Raw genomic sequence first — 19,844 nt, forward strand, 5'->3', positions numbered from 1 at the left:
TCGGCTTTATCATACGCCTACGAAGCATCTTAGTGCATATTATTACATTAGAAGGTGCTATATAAGTGCACTTTTTGTAAACGTTTACACCGTATTTAAGTGTCGCCATTAAGCAGATTTTAATAGGTCATTATGTAAATCACCAGTTCTACACTAGTTTGTAAATATACAAAAGGTAAGGTTGATAGAAAAAGGTTCAATTGTAACTTACAAGAAAGAATTGGGTAAATACTAAAAAAGGAAACAGCAAGAGTAGGGGAGTAGAACTAATTAAACAGCTCTTTCAAAGAACCAAAGGTTGATGGGCCAAATGGCCTTCTGCATAGCATGATTCTAAAAAGCTATACATGTGAGCTTCCTTCCTTGAGGCTTCTCGCATGGAAAGTTCTGCCTCAATTAGAATGGAGCTCAGGAGCTGCTTTGGCATCCTTTGGCCACCAGTCACACTGTGCGGGCCTGCTGGAATTTCACCAAGGTTTCTCACAGGATCTTCCAGGAGCTAAGAAAGGTGCAGCAACTGTAGTGGCAGCAGTCAGGCACCTTGTCGGTGTTGTAATGCACTGAAGATGATCAAAGAGACCAGCTGCAAACGTTTTTAATTAGAATTTTCAGCGTCCAATCGATTCCGTACAGCTCAATCTGAAGGCTCAGTGGCTAGATGACATGCTCAATTGCAGGATTGTTTGGGACATCAAGGCACAGAATTTGAAAGCAACGCCTACATTTTGATATTTTGACTGTGTTTCTTAGGTAGGCAAATGACTTTGGCAATGGTTTCATCAACTAAGAGAGGAACAGCAATAAAAGCTTTGATCATAACAGACAAAAACACAGGCATATTTCATCTTAAAAATCTATGTCTAAACCATAATTACTAATATGGCTTGCAACATACGCATCTTTCCCACAATTCACATTGCTGGAACTCTGTTCCTGAACACTTTGGTGGTTTATCTATCAACACCTTGGATTTCTCTAAAGCCTTTGACAGGTTCGAGTACCAAGGGCTTCCAAATCATTAATGTCCTCTTCCATGCCAACAACTTCTTTCTCCCTTCAACACACCTAGCTCTCCACACACAGAGACCACACACACACATCTCCCAGATATGGGAACAGTCTTCTGTCCCTTCCTTCTGCACTCCAACAAGATACAAAGAAAAAGATAGTCATCTGATAAGCAATCCTTCTCTTCACCACTGCCATCCGAGCCCTTGCACAGCCACAATCTTTCATTTTTTAAGAGGATAGTCTGCGATCATTGTTCCTCTGCCTTCCCCTCTCATTTTGCTCCAAATAAGCCGCTGTGCTGCTTGCTACGTTCTCATGGTTTGAGAGCACAACTCAATTCAAGCTAAGTTCTGAGAATTGCAAAACTGGAAAAGTGAACTTCCTTCCCTCTTACAACCTAGGTGTCACTTTAGTCACTATTTCTTAATTGATGTCACCTTCGCACATTTTTTCAATTTAAATAGCATCCTGTAAATTAAGAGGTGGGGGGGGTGTGGTGGATAGAATAAGAAATAATATTGGAGAGTTATATTTACCAATTATCAGAAACATTTATCTTCCCAAAGTTAATTCTCAATACCTTCTTCAAATGTCAAGAAACCACAAGGAACTTTTCAAAAGCACTGTCTCTTTTAAGCCATTTACAAAATGTGTTTTCGCCCGAGTCATCATTTTACCACTAATGAACGCCTTGATCTACTTCAATCATCAGAACAGCTGAAAGCACTAGTTTTCAAGGAAGGGTTTGACATCTGCACTTTTGAGATTTGAGACAAGAGCTAGCAAATGGAAGGAAGTCTGCAAAATGAGCAACTTTGGCAGTTTTTTTCCCTCACCCCCCTTCAAAACTAACAAAAGATTGTGATACTAGGATCGGTCGCCTAAACGTCATTCATTTCACATAATGAATTAAGATATTCAGATGGTTATTATAACATGACAAAAATGTAACTTTTAATGTAACTTGGGGTGGGGGAGGGAGTAACTTTGTGGTCACAAAAAGAAATGGACAGAAAGGGATAACATAATAAATTTAATAGCAGAGGAGATCAAATGTTGCGAGAGATAATTTAGCAAAGATATCAACTGAGCTGGAGAGAAACAGCAAAAAGAAAACACCACACAGTACAGAAAGAACAGAGCTAGATTAGGTGAAGAATATTTGACACCAGACAGAACATTGTTAGGATGCTGCAAGGAACAAAATATAAAGAAATATAAAAAGCAAGACTTGATGCATCTATTCACATTGCATTGAGCTAACAGGAAAAGTAATTTTGAATAATTTTGGTGGTAAGGAGAAAGTGTGGAAATGCTGCAAGGAAAACTATAGCAATAATAACTGTTACTACTGCTCTAATAATGAATTGTTTACGCAATTGATATGTTGAATATTTAATACAATACAAAATGGTCGGTACAGACTCACTGAACATGAAGGTAGCCATGCAATTCTTCCCCAATCAAATATCAAGGGGAAGACCTTTGTTTCCTCTGGCCTTGCTCACAAGCAAGTTTAGTGTTCCCTGCTTTTCAGTTCTATTCTCTAGAAATACCATAGACATTAGCATATAAGTTGACCGCTGATGCCTCAAAAAAGTCATCCAAATAAAGGGGTCAACTTTTATGCAAGTATAAAAGTGAACCACCGGCATAAGCATGGGTGGTCATCATTTTGAAATGCGAAATAAACATAACTGCAATAATTCATATTAAATTAACGTGACACCGTTTATTGAGTAAAGCAATTGTACAATGATACTTTACCTTAAAGCATTTTAAAACCCGTCAAATTCATCGTCACCTGACACAAAGTGTGAGTGTGTCAAACTCCTGTGAGTCTTTGCCTATTTTTCCCTTGTGCCTGGTTATAAGGTACCGATTAAGGAAAACTTACATTTGTGGGGTGAAAAATTGAGGCTAACTACTATGCGAGTAGAACATGTCAGGGCTGAAAAAGGAGGATCGGCTTATACGCTGAGTATCTGCAAATCATGATTTTTGGGGCTTGAAAAATGAAGTCGTTTCATACGCCAGGTTGACTTGTGCACTGTAATCTACAGTGAAGCCTAGCGCTTGGTTTGCTTTGATTCAAAATAGCCTTGCTAAGCTGCTACGCAACTTATAGTGATTGGTGTATTTGTATTCTGAGACCCCTTTGTTCCCCTATCCAACCTAGGCTTGCACCTTCCAATAAGTGAACTCCCTATTCTTCCTGCCAAAATATACTATCTCATTATCCATGTTGTGCTTCATTTGCCAATTATTCACTCATTTGGAAATTTATTAGTGTCCTCCTGTGATCTGTTGCAGTCCTCCTTAGTATTGACCAGCCCAATTTACAAACATCCACAAGTTTAGAGGTTGTATTTTTGGTTCCAAAGTCCAAATTGTTAATGTACATAGGGGTCACTGCTGTGTACAACACTGATCCTATGGAACATCACTTTCCATCTTCTGCCACCCTGAATAACTACCCTTTACTCCCACTCTCAAAGCCAGCAATATATTCTGCCACATAACCCTGACTCCATATTGGTTAATCTTTTTCACTAGTCTATAATGGGTCATCTTATTGAGGACTTTCTGAAATCCAGATAAATTACATCTACCACATTATCTCCCTCTGTTACCATCTCAAAAAATTCAATAAAGCTGGTCAAGCAAGATCTTCCCTTTTGAAATCCATGTTGACTACCCATCATTATACTTCTCTTTCTAGATGCTCTTCTACTGTCTCCTCTAGTGATGATTCTATTATTTTTTCCACCAGCGATGCTAAGCTAACTGGTCTATAATTCCCTGGACATTTTCTGCCCCCTTCTTAAATATATGGGAATTACATTAGCAGTCCATTTGCTTCCTTTTACAGAAAGCGATAGAAATGTCACTCAGAGGACACAAATCTTCTGGCTCTCGGAACTAAGGTGTTAACCTTTCACTTTGAAACAAAGTGTGGCTCAGTTTTGATTGACAGTGAAAATATAAATAGACAGAAAATGCCATTAAACATATCATTTTGTCATAGGTACAGGCAACTTTGATCAAATTATTAATTGTTAATATTAATAATGTATTTAAAGAGCCATTCCACCACCCACCCTAAAGTATTATAGGGCAGAAAACAATCGACATTTTACAAGTTGCAAATTCTATTCTTTAATGAAATTATACTCACATTAGTAGATCCACTTAAATTCTAGGCACATAGTACGGCCAATTTTTTAATCTCAATAATCCTTGGGTGTCTATGATGGCTTTTATTGGTGTAAACTAGACTTATTTTATGCTTTATATCTTGTAATGAGGAGCAGACTTACCTTAGTGTGAACTGTGAATTTTACTTTCTCTCTCTCACTTAGAGCATCAGGAATATCAACCAGCATTGTGGGCTCTGCTTCCATGGATACTGAAGCTAACTGAAATCAAAAAGGGAACACTTACTTGCAGCACCATGCAAGGTAATATATGGTAGTGTAGGATCTTACTCTAGCATAATTAATATCACCAGGATTACAAAATGATAATTTAATATCTTAGCAACTTTCATATAAAAAATATTCAGAGACTTCTTTTGCTGTCACTGCAATGTTAAATACCCTCTTATCTAAAAACATTGAGGATTGTATTCTGTTAATGCCAGCCGAAGTGTATTTAACTTCCAAGAGCCACTGTCTCTTGGAGGAGATGTTAAACGGAGGCCTCGCCTGCTCTCTCACAGACGGATGTAAAAGGTCCCACGGCTATTATCGGGAGAAAAGCAAGGGCAGTTCTCCACAGTGTGTTATTAATCCCTCATCCAACATCAGTTAAAAAAAAAGCAGATGATCTAGTCATCATCACACCACTTAGAGAGAGCTTGTGCCAATTGGCTCCTGTATTACATACATCATCTGTGGACTTGTGCTAAAATTGGGAGAGATGTACCACAAACTAGTTAAGGAACAACCTGGCATTGTTATACTCACTGAATCATACCTTACAAGCCAATGTCCCTGATACCTTAATCACCACTCCTGGTTTATGTCCTGTCCCATCAGCAGGACAGACACAGCAAAGGTGGTAGCATGGTTTGTTACAGTCAAAAGGAGATGGTTTCGGGAATTTTTTCTTCCATTCATGGGATGTGGGAAATGCTGGCTAGACCAGCATTTATTGCCCATCCCTAATTGCCCTCGAGAAAGTGGTAGTGAGCTGCCTTTTTGAACCACTGCAGTCCATGTGGTGTAGGTATAACCACAGTGCTGTTAGGAATGGAGTTCCAGGATTTTGACCCAGCGACTGTGAAGGAATGGCGATATGGTTCCAAGTCAGGAGAGTTCCAGGTGGTGGTGTTCCCCTGCATCTGCTGCCCTTGTCCTTCTAGATGGTAGAGGTCATGGATTTGGATGGTGCTGTCTAAGGAGTCTTGGTGAATTCTTGCAGTGCATTTTGTAGAAGGTACACACTGCTGCCACTGTGTGTTGGTGGTGGAGGGAGTGAATGTTTTTGGATGGGGTGCCAATCAAGTGGGCTACTTTGTCCTGGATGATGCCGAGCTTCTGGAGTGTTGTTGGAACTGCACTCATCCAGGCAATCTTCAACATTGACTCAAGATCCCAAGATGTCTCGTGGTATCAGGTCAAACATGGACAAGGAAACCTCCTACTGATTATCATCCACCATCTTCCCTCAACTGGTGAATCAGTATTCCATGTCAAACACAGCTTGGAGGAAGCACTGAGGGTAAACAACAGCACAGAATATACAAATGGGTGGTGGACTTGAATGTTCATCACCAAGAGTGGCTCAGTAGTACCACAACTGATTGAGCTGACTTAGCCCTGAAGGACAGGTCTGCCGGGCCAGGCCTGTGACCGATGGTGAGAACACCAACACGTGAAAAAAGTCTACTTGACCTCATCCTCACCAATCTACCTGTCACCGATGCATCAGTGCATTGCATTATTTGTAGGAGCGAACACTACACAGTCCTTGTGGAGACATAGGGGATATATTCAGTCTGAAGACTGAATATATTCCCTCCATCACGTTGTGTGGCACCACCATTGTGCTAAATGGAACAGGTTCAGAATTCAGATCTCGCAAATCAACACTAGACCTCCCTGGAGGTGCTGTGGACAATCAGCAGCAACATAATTGTATTCAACCACAATCTGCAACCCGGCATATCACTCGCTCTAGCGTGACCATCAAACCGGGGATCAGCCCTAGTTCAAAGAGAATTGCAGCAGAGCATGCCAGGAGCAGCACCAGACATAGCTGAAAATGAGGTGCCAACCTTGTGCAGCTACAACATAGGATTACATGCAAGATAAACAGCAGAGGCAGCATGGAATAGACAGAGCTAAGTGACCACACAATGGATGAGATCAAAGCTCTGCAATCTTGACATATCCAGTCATGAGTTGTGCTGGACAATTAAACAACTCACAGGAACAGGTGGCTCCACAAATATGCCCATCCTCAATGATGAGGGAACCCAGCACATCAGTGCAAAAGACAAGGCTGAATCACTTTCAACATCTTCAACCAGAAGTGCCAAGTGGGTAATCCATTTGGACACCCCGCCCCCCCCACCCCCACCCCGTCGACCCTGCACAGTCCTCCTTACTAACATCTGGAGGCTAGTGCCAAAATTGGGAGAGTTGTCACACAGACTAGTCAAGCAGCAGCCTGACATAGTCATACTCACAGAATCATCTCTTAAGATAATGTCCCAGGCACCGCCACGACCGGGGTAAGCCCCGTCCCACCAGCAAGACAGAGCCAGCAGAGGTGGCAGCACAGTGGTACTACAGTCAGGAGGGGTTGCACTGGGAGTCCTCAACATTGATTCCAAACTCCATAAAGTCTCATGGCATCAGGTCAAACATGGGCAAGGAAACCTCCTCCTAATTACCACATATCGCACTCCCGCTGATGAATCAGTGCTCCTCCATGTTGAACACCACTTGGAGGAGACACTGAGGGTGGCAAGGGCACAGAATGTACTCTGGGTGGGGGACTTCAATGCCCATCACCAAAAGTGGCTCTGTAGCACTACCACTGACTGAGCTGGCCAAATCCCAAAGGACATAGCTTCTAGACTGGGTCTGCGGCCGATGGTGAGGGAACCAACAAGAGGGAAAAAACATACTTGACCTCGTCCTCACCAACCTGCCTGCCGCAGGTGCATCTGTCCATGACAGTATCAGTAGGAGCGGCCACTGCACAGTTGTTATAGAGACAAAGTCTTGCCTTCACACTAAAGGTACCCTCCATCATGTTGTGTGGCACTACCACTGTGCTAAATGGGATTGATTTCAAACAAGACCCAGCAACTCAAGACTGGGCATCCATGAGGTGTGCGGGCCATCAACAGCAGAATTGTACTCAAACACAATCTGTAACCTAATGGCCTGGCATATCCTCCACTCTACTATTACCATCAAGGCAGGGGATCAACCCTGGTTCAATAAAGAGTGCAGGAGGCCATGCCAGGAGCAGCAACAGGCATACCTAAAAATGAGGTGTCAACCAGGTGAAGCTATAACACAGGACTACTTGAGTGCCAAACAGCATAAGCAGCAAGTGATAGACAAGAGCTAAGCAATCCCACAGCCAACGGATCAGATCTAACCTCTGCATTCCTGCTACATCTAGTCATGAATGATGGTGGATAATTGAACAACTCACTGGAGGTGGTAGCTCCACACATATCCCAATGCTCAATGATGGGGGAGCCCAGCACATCAGTGCAAAAGATAAGGCTGAAGCATTTGCTACAATCTTCAGCCAGAAGTGCTGAGTGGAATACTTCCCAATTGCCTGGATGAGTGCAGCTCCCACAACATTCAAGGAGCTTGATACTGTCCAGGACAAAAACAGCCTGCTTGATTGGTACCACATCCACAAATGGTTGAAGACACTGGATCCAGCAAAGGCTATGGACCCTAACAACATCCCAACTGCAGTACTGAAGACTGAGCTCCCAAACTAGCTGCATCCTTAGCAGTACTGCTACATCACTGGCACGTAACCAACATTGTGAAAAATTATCCAGGTATCCAGTCTACAAAAAGCAGGAGAAATCCAACCCAACCAATTATCACCCCAGTCTGCAAAGTGATGGAAGATTTCACTGACAGGGCTACCAAATGGCAATCACTCAGCAAAAACTTGTTCGCTAATGCACAATTTGAGTTCCAACAGGGCTACTCAGCCCCATACCTCATTACAGCCTCGGTTCAAACATCAATAAGAGGCCTGAATTCCAGATGTGACTGCCTTTAACATCGGGGCACCAAGGAGGCCTAGCAAAATTGAAGCCAATGGGAATCAGGGGTAAACTGTCCACTATTCAGAGTTATACACCTAGCATAAGGATGATTGTGGTTGTTGGAGGCCAATCATCTCAGTCCCAAGATATTGTTGCAGGGGTCCCTTAATCAATGACCTTCCCTTCATCATAAGGTCAGAAGTGGGGATGTTTGCTGATTGCCGTGTTCAGTACCATTCGTGACTCCTTAGATAATGAAGCAGTCCATGCTCACATGAAGCAGGACCAGGCAACATTCAGGCTTAGGCTGATAAGTGGCCACATTTTTGCCTCACAAGTGCCAGGCAATGACCATCCCCAACAAGAGAGAATCTAACCTTCGCCCCTTGACACTCAACTACATCACCATCACTGAATCCCATCACCACCATCCTGGGGCTTCCCAGTCAGCAGAAACCGAACAGGACCAATCGTATATGTATACTGTTTCTGCAAGAACAAGTCACAGGGTGGGAATTCTGTAGCGAGTAACTCACCTCCTAACTCCCCAAAGCCTGTCTACCATTACAAGGCACAAGTCAGGAGTGTGATAGAATACTCTCCACTTGCCTTGATGCGTGAAGCTCCAACACCACTCAAGAAACTAGATACCATCCAGGTAAAAGCAGCACATTTAATTGGCATCCCATCCCTCACCTGCACACAGTGGCAGCAGTGCACACCATCTGTAAGATTCACTACGGCAACTTGCCATGCCATCTTCAAGAGTCTCTTCCAAATCTGTGATCTCTAACACCTATAAGGACAAGAGCAGCAGATACATGGGAACACCATCACCTGCAAGTTCCCCTCCAAGCCTTACATCATTCTGACTTGGGACCATATCGCTGCTTCTTTACTGTCACTGGGTCAAAATCCTGGAACTCCCTCCCAATCAGTTCTGCGAGTTTACCTACACCACATGGACTGCAGTAGTTGAAGGCAACGGCTCACCACCAGATTCTCAATTGCAATTAAGAATGGGCAATAAATGCTGACCTTGCCAGCAATGCTCACATCATATAAACAAATAAAAAAAGCATTAGTCCCCAGATGGAAACCCTTCAATGCAGGAACATTGGCAGTTATCAATTCTCAGAGAAAGAGCTTATTTCCAGAAAGTTTCTTGGTATTCAGTTTTCTTTGATGAAGTAACTGGGTCTCTTCCTTCCCTTAGCAGTCTGCAGTCTTGAATGCATCTTTTAGAATAAATGCTTCATATAGCCTTCACAAGCAAGAACTGAGAAAGTCTGCTTACATTCACATCAGAATTAAAGATTACTTAGCAGTAGGATGACATTTACCCCATGGAACCACTGATTTAAACCAACTTAAAATTGAAGCAGTAACTGGCCTACAACCGTGTGTCCCTCTCCCCAACCATAGGCTATTTTCATTTATTGCCATAATTTGAATCTATGCATCATGTCAAAAGCTGAATTTAAAAAATAAACATGTTTCCCTCTGCCAAAGGATATCCTTTATCAAGTGGGTTGTGAATAGCAACTTTGTTTTGTATCTCAACCACCATTGTGTATCTCTATTAATTTTGCATAGTTCTGAGAAGGCGAAAGACAGGACTCCTACTTTTGTCACAAATTTGTTCTTCTTTCCACCCCAGTAGGATGAACCCCCTCAACCTGGCAGGCAAACAGCAAAACTCACCCAAACAAGGCAAAGCCAGAGATACAACATGCACCAAAATTAATTGAAGACAAGTAGTTACTATCTAGAACTGACAGATCACCCATTTTCAAACTTTTCCTATCACGAAATAAAGCACCATCTACATTAAACAGACCAGCTTCCTTGCCCTCAGAACACCATGCAGCTTTTGTTTCATTAACAGAGGGCCGGTGGGGGGGGGGGGGGTTTGCTGCTGCTGATTTATTTAGCAACACACAAAGCTGATTTGTAAGCAATACATTACCCATACCAAAGGGCACCAACACCATTACATAAAAATCTTTTCAGTAATCCATGAAAAAAAAAAGCACATAGCACCACTCTCTGCCTTCCCCTTGGTATTGTGCATGGTAGGATATCCAATTTCATGGCTGCGATTACTTATAATTCTTCAATAAACTCATTATTAGGGCTGCCATTCTGCTTGTGGCTATGATGAACATACTACAACTATTTCATCATCCCTGCAAAACCACCATACAATATGTAACATGTCATCCACTGCATGGCCCCAGCTATGCCTGTCTCTTTATGGGGTATGTGGAACATTCCTTGTTCCAGTCCTACTCCGGCCCCCTTCCACAACTCTTTCTCCGGTACATCGATGATTACTTCAGTGCTGCTTCATGCTCTTGTCGGGACTTGGAAAAATTTATTAATTTTGCTTCCAATCTCCACCCCTCCATCATTTTCACGTTGTCCATCTCTGACACTTCCCTTCCCTTCCTTGACCTCTCTGTCTCAATCTCTGGTGATAGACTGTCCACCAATATCCATTACAAACCCACCGACTCCCACAGCCACCTCGACTACAGCTCCTAACACCCCGCTTCCTGTAAGGACTCCATCCCATTCTCTCAGTTCCTTCGCCTCCGTTGCATCTGTTCCGATGATGCTACCTTCAAAAACAGTTCCTCTGACATGTCCTTCTTCCTTAACCGAGGTTTTCCACCCACGGTCGTTGACAGGGCCCTCAACCGTGTCCGGCCCATCTCCCGCGCATCCGCCCTCACGCCTTCTCCTCCCTCCCAGAAACATGATAGGGTCCCCCTTGTCCTCACTTATCACCGCACCAGCCTCCGTATGCAAAGGATCATCCTCTGCCATTTCCGCCAACTCCAGCATGATGCCACCACCAAACACATCTTCCCTTCACACCCCCCTGTCGGCATTCCATAGGGATCGGTCCCTCCGGGACACCCTGGTCCACTCCTCCATCACCCCGTACTCCTCAACCCCCTCCTATGGCACCACCCCATGCCCATGCAAAAGATGCAACACCTGCCCCTTCACTTCCTCTCTCCTCACCGTCCAAGGACCCAAACACTCCTTTCAAGTGAAGCAGCATTTCACTTGCATTTCCCCCAACTTAGTCTACTGCATTCGTTGCTCCCAATGTGGTCTCCTCTACATTGGAGAGACCAAACGTAAGCTGGGCGACCGCTTTGCAGAACACCTGCAGTCTGTCCGCAAGAATGACCCAAACCTCCCTGTCGCTTGCCATTTTAACACTCCACCCTGCTCTCTTGCCCACATGTCTGTCCTTGGCTTGCTGCATTGTTCCAGTGAAGCCCAACGCAAACTGGAGGAACAACACCTCATCTTCCGACTAGGCACTTTACAGCCTTCCGGACTGAATATTGAATTCAACAACTTTAGGTCTTGAGCTCCCTCCTCCATCCCCACCCCCTTTCTGTTTCCCCCTTCCTTTTGTTTTTTTTCCAATAAATTATATAGATTTTTCTTTTCCCACTTATTTCCATTATTAAGTATTTTAAAATATTTTATGCTTTCCCTACCCCCACTAGAGCTATACCTTGAGTGCCCTACCATCCATTCTTAATTAGCACATTCATTTAGATAATATCACCAACTTTAACACCTATGTGTTCTTTTGTTCTATTGTTGGTGACATCTTTTGATGATCTGCTTCTATCACTGCTTGTTTGTCCCTACAATCACACCACCCCCCCTCCACCACCCCCCACCCCCCCACTTCTCCCCCCCCACCACCACCACCACCACCACACCTTAAACCAGCTTATATTTCAACTCTTTCTTGGACTCGAACTCAAGTTCTGTCGAAGGGTCACGAGGACTCGAAACGTCAACTCTTTTCTTCTCTGCCGATGCTGCCAGACCTGCTGAGTTTTTCCAGGTAATTCTGTTTTTGTTTTGGATTTCCAGCATCCGCAGTTTTTTTGTTTTTATATTTGCATCAATAAATAATGTGGCCTCACAGAACATCTGAGATTGGAACTCTTGAGATTCTCAATATTTAAAAGAAAAACAGACATAGACAGAACCAAATTACAAATAAAAACAAGACAAAGCCTTCAACTTTTACAACACCTTCCACAACTTCAGAACGTCCCAAAATGTTAGAGCCAGTGAAGTACTTTTGGAGTGTAGTTATTGCTGTAACAGAGTGAGCGTGGGAGCTAATTTGCACACAGCAAGATTCCCACAAACAGCTGACTCGTGCTAATGACTAAGTCATGTGTTATAGTAATGTTGACTGAGTGATAATTATTGGCCAGATTATTGGAGGTTCTCTCATTCTTTGAGTAATGCCATGGGATCTTGACATCCACTTGAGAGGGCAAACAATGCTGCAACTTAACAAATCACACAAAAAAATGGCAATGCAGCACTCCATTACAGCGCTGGAGGGTCAGCTTTCTTTTTAAACTAGTGCAAAAACTAAGAAAATATAGAAAGTGCTTTGTGGGGTTCAATAAAATCTACATCAAAATGAGAGGGGTCACCACAATGCCCGGTGGCAATAAGTCCAAACTACATAGCTTCGCTTCTCAATTCAAAAGACGACTGGGATGAATGGTGTGCACACACGTAAGAAAGACATTGCTACTCCTTGAAGCAACACACACGTAAGAAAGACATTGCTACTCCTTGAAGCAACACACACATAAGAAAGACATTGCTACTCCTTGAAGCAACACACACGTAAGAAAGACATTGCTACTCCTTGAAGCAACACACACATAAGAAAAACATTGCTACTCCTTGAAGCAACACCATTCAAACATCAAGCTTTAGGTTCCAAGGCAGAAAAAAAGATGCCTGGTGGAATTCAAGTGGGTTTTTTTTTGCAGGACAACATGATTTTTGGATTGTTTCTTCCTTCTCAACCATCGGAAAAACCAAAGTATTCACTTCTAGTTACCACATCAACTATACGGCACTCCACCTCACTGCCCTCAGTTCTCTTTTGTGTCCATTAAGACAAGGCTCTGTCCCACAAGCAGGTTTCATTAGGTACATGTCAGATTATACATCAATTCTTTCGTCACTTCTACTCTCCATCCAATCAGACATCCCTTTTGTTCTTTTCCTTATCCCCTTTTCCCAGTTCTGTATTTATTTAAAAGCTGTTCAACACCCTTTAGTTCCGATAAAGGATCACTGACCTGCAACATTAACTTTCATTTGCTCCACAGATGTTGTCTGACCTGTTGAGTGATCCCAGCATCTCACATTTTTGATACATTAATTATCTTTTGTTTAAAAAAAAAATGCAAACCAAGTGTTCTAGCCATAGTTGTATTCTAAGTCATAGAAAACTGAACAAGTAGTCAGAATTCGATGTGTCAAAAAGGGTTTTGTAATGCACTTTTAAATTATTTTACTTTTAATACAAGCATTTTGCAAAACTGAGTAATCTTATAGCACCATCCCATTATACCTTCCCAGCCACTTAATGAAGGCTCAGGCTTGCAAATGAAATTTGCCTGGAATACATGGTGGCCAGCATAACGGAGTAATGCTTCAGTAATGTTGGAGTCAATGAAAATCTTATTAAGCCCAAAACTGCACACTAGGTAAATGGAAAAAAATTAGGTAATTCTTAGGTGTTAATAAATAGAGACAGATTACAGGATTCTTTTCCGCTCAAATGGACAAGTGTCCTTGCAAAGTTGGCTTATAATTAGAGCACAAAATATAGGCCGACACTCCAGTGAAATGCAGATGGAGCTGGAGATAGTGCCTTTCAGATGATACATTAAACCCAGGCCCCACAGTTAGATGCAAAATATTCCCTGGCACTATTTACGAGACAAGTTTCCCAATGTCCTGGTCAACATTTATTCCTCAATCTACATCACTAAAACAGATTATCTGGTCGTCACCACATTGCTGTATGTGGGAACTTGCTGTACACAAATTGGCTGTCATGTTTACTGTGTTACAACAGTGACTACACTTGAAAAATACTTCAATGGTTGTGAAGCACTTAGGGACATACAATTTGGGCTATACAAATGCAAATCACTATGAGCCCATTGACAGATTTTGTCAATATGCTTTATTTACAGTCCCCATCAACAAGAGCTGTATAAAATGCTCTTGCAGCAGCATGTCCCTTGCTGCAAATCACCTGCTCCTTTTAATGATTTACTCTGTACACTACAGGTTGGTTATGACTCCCACAGTAGCAGCAAAACCATAAAACATACCTGCTATAACATTACTCATTTGAATGGGTTTATTCAAATTTCCAATGATCCTTTCTTCAAGGAATCTCACTCCAATTTGCTCTCAGGTCAAGTTGAGCCCTGACTGGGTTTGATTTACTATTTTGATGAGGGTTGATATGAAGTGAAATGGCCTCAAACAGATGTCACAGTTAGAGTGTAAACAGCCTCAAACTGGACACCTCTCAATGTCAGAACTCATTGCTGTGCTATGTAAAGGTGGGAATCATTAGAAGCCCCGCAGGCCTTGGGACAGGTCCTTGCTGATTTCAACTGTTGATGTGGCTTAGTCTAAGCATTCAATAACTCCTTCACTGAAGGACCATTTAAAGAATCCAAATACCTGATTAGGGAAATTTTTTTTTACTGACTGCAAGATTATTGCACATGAAATATTCTTTGAAAAACCTGCAATTTTTCAACTGAATTTCACTCATACAACATTGCAACGAGTTAACACGGCTACTTCTTCCTGAGATTAACAGGGCAATTAAGACGCTATAACTGGCAATGTTAATACAAATGCCTAATAGCTATCTTGCTTTGGCAGATGTAAGTGACCATCCATTTCAAAGATGGGAGTTTTATGTGGTGGAGGCTGTGTAAAAGACAAATTTATAGTTTTAATTACAACACTATAAATGCACTGCAGTTATTGATCCACAGCAATAAACAAGCACAATTCATCATGTGGTCAAGTACTCAACCAAAAGCACAATTTTTCAGTCATCAACAAATTCAGGCAGAGTTCTTTTAATACACTAAAAAAGTGTAGCCTTGAAAAAAAAACTGGTTTAAAAGCTTTTTAAAAAAAAATTTCCAATTGAGGCTATTTCAACAACTTCCTTGTAAAGGAATCTATGCTAACTGCCTCAACTACTCCATGTGATAGCTAGTTCCACGTTCTAACCATTCATAAGGATGCTTCTCTTGAATTCTTCCTTGAATCAGCGAGTTCTGATGTGGTGGCATCACAGACAAGCTCAATCTTGTCCTTCCCCAATGTCTACTTTTCCAACAGGAGGTTGCTCAATAATGTCCTTCAGGGAAGGAAAATCTGCTGTCTTTACCTGGCCCGGCTTACATGTGACTCCAGACCCACAGCAATGTGGTTGACTGCTAAATGCCCTCTGAACTAGGGCAACTAGGAATGGGTAATAAGTGCTGGCCTAGCCAGCGAGGCCCACATCCCATGAATGAATAATAAAAAAAAAATCTGGCACCCTGGCAAATTTGCCCTCTCTGGCCAGTCTTGGTGTTTCAGCTACCAGCCTAGGGTGAAGTTAGCACAGGCCTGGGATTGAATCTGGAAACCTGGAATCCTCCTCTTCTGTACAGCCCAGCTATTTGCTTAGTGGATAAGGTCTGAGATACCCAGGGAGCTGCACATTTTTATAATTATTTTAAAATATGGTTCTTCAGTCAATTATATTAAAGTTAGAGAAACAGATACAATTACAAGAACACCTTGATTTTACCGGTTTTAAGCATTCACAAAATTGTGGCTAACTAATCATTCCAAGTTCAGCGTTGCTGCAAAGCACTTTCAGCTCTGCACTAACAGTAAACTGGTGCAGTGTTTATGTTTTTTTTCTTTATTCTTTCATGGGATGTGGGTGTGGCTGGCAAAGCCAGCATTTGTTGCCCATCCTTAATTGCCCTTGAAATGAGTGGCTTGCTGATCATTTCAGAGGGCATTTAAGAGTCTTTTTTTTTATTCACAGAATCTCAGTGCAGAAGAGGCCCTTCTGCCCATCGAGTCTGCACCGACACATGAGAAACACCTGACCTACCTAATCCCATTTACCAGCACTTGGCCCATAGCCTTGAATGTTATGACGTGCCAAGTGCTCATCCAGGTACTTTTTAAAGAATGTGAGGCAACCCGCCTCCACCACCCTCCCAGGCAGTGCATTCCAGACGATCAACACCCTCTGGGTAAAAATGTTTTTCCTCACATCCCCCCTAAACCTCCTGCCCCTCACCTTGAACTTATGTCCCCTCGTGACTGACCCTTCAACTAAGGGGAACAACTGCTCCCTACCCATCCTGTCCATGCCCCTCAATCTTGTACACCTCGATCAGGTCGCCCCTCAGTCTTCTCTGCTCCAATGAAAACAACCCAAGTCTATCCAACCTCTCTTCATAACTCAAATGTTTCATCCCAGGCAACATCCTGGTGAATCTCCACTGCACCCCCTCCAGTGCAATCACATCCTTCCTATAATGTGGCGACCAGAACTGCACACAGTACTCCAGCTGTGGCCTCACCAAAGTTCGATACAGCTCCAATATGACCTCCCAACTTTTGTAATCTATGCCTCAATTGATAAGGCAAGTGTCCCATATGCCTTTTTCACCACCCCACTAATATGCCCCTCCGCCTTCAGGGATCTATGGACACACACGCCAAAGTCTGTTTGTTCCTCAGAACTTCCTAGTGTCAAGTCGTTCATTGAATACTTCTTTATCGAATTACTCCTTCCAAAGTGTATCACCTCCCACTTTTAAGGGTTAAATTCCATCTGCCACTTATCTGCCCATTCAATCTGCCCATTCGACAATCCCATCTATATCTTCCTGTAGCCCAAGACACACAACCTCACTGTTAACCAATCTTTGTGTCATCTTTATGACTAACCCCCCATATAGTCATCCATATCATTTATATTAATGACAAATAATAGGGGACCCAGCACAGATCCCTGTGGTATGCCACTGGACACTGGCTTCCAGTCACTAAAGCATCCCTCTGTCATCACCCTCTGTCTCCTACAACTAAGCCAATTTTGAATCCACCTTATTAAATTACCTTGTATCCCATATGCATTTGCCTTCTTTATAAGTCTCCCATGTAGGACCTTGTCAAAGGCTTTGCTGAAATCCATATAAACTACACTGCTCTCATCCACACACCTGGTCACCTCCTCAAAAAATTCACCAAATTTGTTAGGCATGACCTCCCACTGACAAAGCTATGCTGACTATCCCTGATCAAACCTTGCCTCTCCAAGTGGAGATAGATTCTCACCTTCAGAATTTTCTCCAATAGTTTCCCTCCCACTGATGTGAGACTCATTGGCCTGTGGTTCCCTGGCTTCTCTCTAATACCCTTCTTAAATAGCGGAACCACATTGGCTGTTCTCCAGTCCTCTGGCACCTCACCCGTGGCCAAGGAGGAATTAAAAATTTGGGTCAGAGCCCCTGCGATCTCCTCCCTTGCCTTCCTCAGCAATCTGGGACACAAATCATCCAGACCTGGAGACACCACCAATACCTTGTCACTCCCTATACCAATTTGCTTAAGAACCTCACAGTCTTGCTCCCTGAGTGCGATACCTTCACCCTCATTCTCTTGGGTGAAGACGGATGTGAAGTATTCATTCAACACTCTAGCAATGTCATCTGGCTCCACCCATAGATTTCTCCTTTGGTCCCTTATGGGCCCTACTCTTTCCCTCTTGCCATTGATATACTTATAGAATATCTTGGGATTTTCGCTACTTTTACCAGCCAGAGCTTTCTCATATCCCCTTTGTTCTCCTAACTGCTTTCTTAAGCTCCACCCTGCACTTCCTGTACTCCACTAATTTGCTTCCCTTGTACCTGCTAAAAGCCTCTTTTTTCCTTCTCATTGTAACCTGAATATCTCTGGTCATCCTTGGTTCCCTGGGCTTGTTACTCTTTCCTATCACCCTAGAGGGAACATGTGGAGCCTGTACCCTCCCCATTTCCTTTTTGAACGCACACGCACGCACACATTTCCCCACAAGTATCTGTTCCCAGTCTACCTTGGCTAGATCCTGCCTTATTTTACTAAAATCCACTCCCCCCCACCCCCGAGTCCACCACATTGCTGAGAGTCTGGAGTCACATGCAGGCCAGACCAGGTAAAGATGGCAGATTTCCTTCCCTAAAGGACATGAGCGAACCAGGTGGGTTTTTACAACAATGATAGTTTCATTGACACCATTACTGAGACTAGCTTTATATTCCAGATTTATCAGTTGAGTTTAAATTTCACCAGCTACCGTAATGGGATTCGAATTTACGTCCCCAGGCATTAGACTGGGCCTCTGGATTACTCGTTGGGTGACATTACCACTATGCCACCATCTCCGTCATGTTAAGGTTCTGAAGTCATAGCAACAGCTTGAAGCCTGACCGGATTTAGAATGCATTTTTACACCATTGTTGCAGGAAATAAACACATCACACTGACACCACAGTAAATTTCAATACTAGTACAATTGAAAGTAATATAACCACTTTACATGGAAATTGCAGAGGCTCTAACTACAATCTTCCAATCCTCCTTAGATATGGGGGTGGTGCCAGAGGACTGGACAATTTAAATGTTACACCCCTGTTTCAGAGAAGGGAGAGGGATAAACCCAGCAACTACAGCCCAGTCAGTCAGTGCTGTAAAAATTGTGACAAAATACCAGGACAAAATTAATTGGCATTTGGAAAAGTACAGACTAATTAACGTAATCCAGCACAGATTTGTTAACAACAAATCATATCCGACTAATTTTATTGAGTTCTTGGATGAGGCAACAGCGAGCATTGTTGAGGGCAGAGCAGAGTGGAAATTCTGTATATGAACTGAGAAAAACAAGAGTACCACAAAACTCAGCTTATTAGCAAAATTAAAGCCCATGGAATTAAGGGAACAGTGACAGCATGGATACAAAATTGGCTAAAGGACAGAAACAGACAGGAGTAAGGAAGGGTTATTTTTCAGAATGGATGGAAATATACCCATCCCTACAGAACACCAGATTATTAGGACTGCTGCTCTTTTTGATACATATTACTGACCTGGAGTTGGGTATAGAGCATAATTTCAAGTTTTGCCACAAAACTCAGGAATGTAGTAAGATGGGAGACATAGTAACAGACTTCAGAAAATCGCAGGTTGATTAATAGGCAGACACATTGTAAATTCTATTTAATGCACCAGAGCATGGAGTGATACACTTTGGTGAGACAAATGAGAAGAGGCAATATAAACTAAATTGTACAACTTTAAAGAGGGCTGAGGAACAGCAAGTCTTGGTTTTATACGTACACAAATCTTTGAAGGTGACAACAATAAATACAAGGAGCCCATAGGCTTCTTTGACTCCAAGGCTGAGATAAGCTGATCAGCTGCCTTCCTTCCACTAGCCCACTGGGCCAAACCTCCTCTAGTACTTCCCCCAGCCAGAGCCCCAACCTTGCATATTTCTCTAGCTTCTCTCCTATCTCCCCTCATTCTCTCTCCAAGCTCATTTTGTCCACGGGACCCACATCCAGCTCCCTTGACCCTATTCCCCCGAAACTGCTGACCACCCAACCTCCCGCTC

General features: G+C 42.8%; 1 protein-coding gene across 1 annotated transcript in view; it reads right to left on the reverse strand.

The window, feature by feature from the left end:
- Positions 1 to 19,844, reverse strand: part of snx5 (sorting nexin 5) — a 50,262-nt gene that overhangs the window by 27,040 nt on the left and 3,378 nt on the right. The window contains exon 3 of the mRNA XM_041176530.1: positions 4,332 to 4,430. Coding sequence (XP_041032464.1) covers positions 4,332 to 4,430 — 99 coding nt within the window. The remainder of the gene's footprint in view (positions 1 to 4,331; positions 4,431 to 19,844) is intronic.

The sequence above is a fragment of the Carcharodon carcharias genome, chromosome 2, assembly GCF_017639515.1.
Source record: "Carcharodon carcharias isolate sCarCar2 chromosome 2, sCarCar2.pri, whole genome shotgun sequence".
Lineage (NCBI taxonomy): Eukaryota > Metazoa > Chordata > Chondrichthyes > Lamniformes > Lamnidae > Carcharodon > Carcharodon carcharias.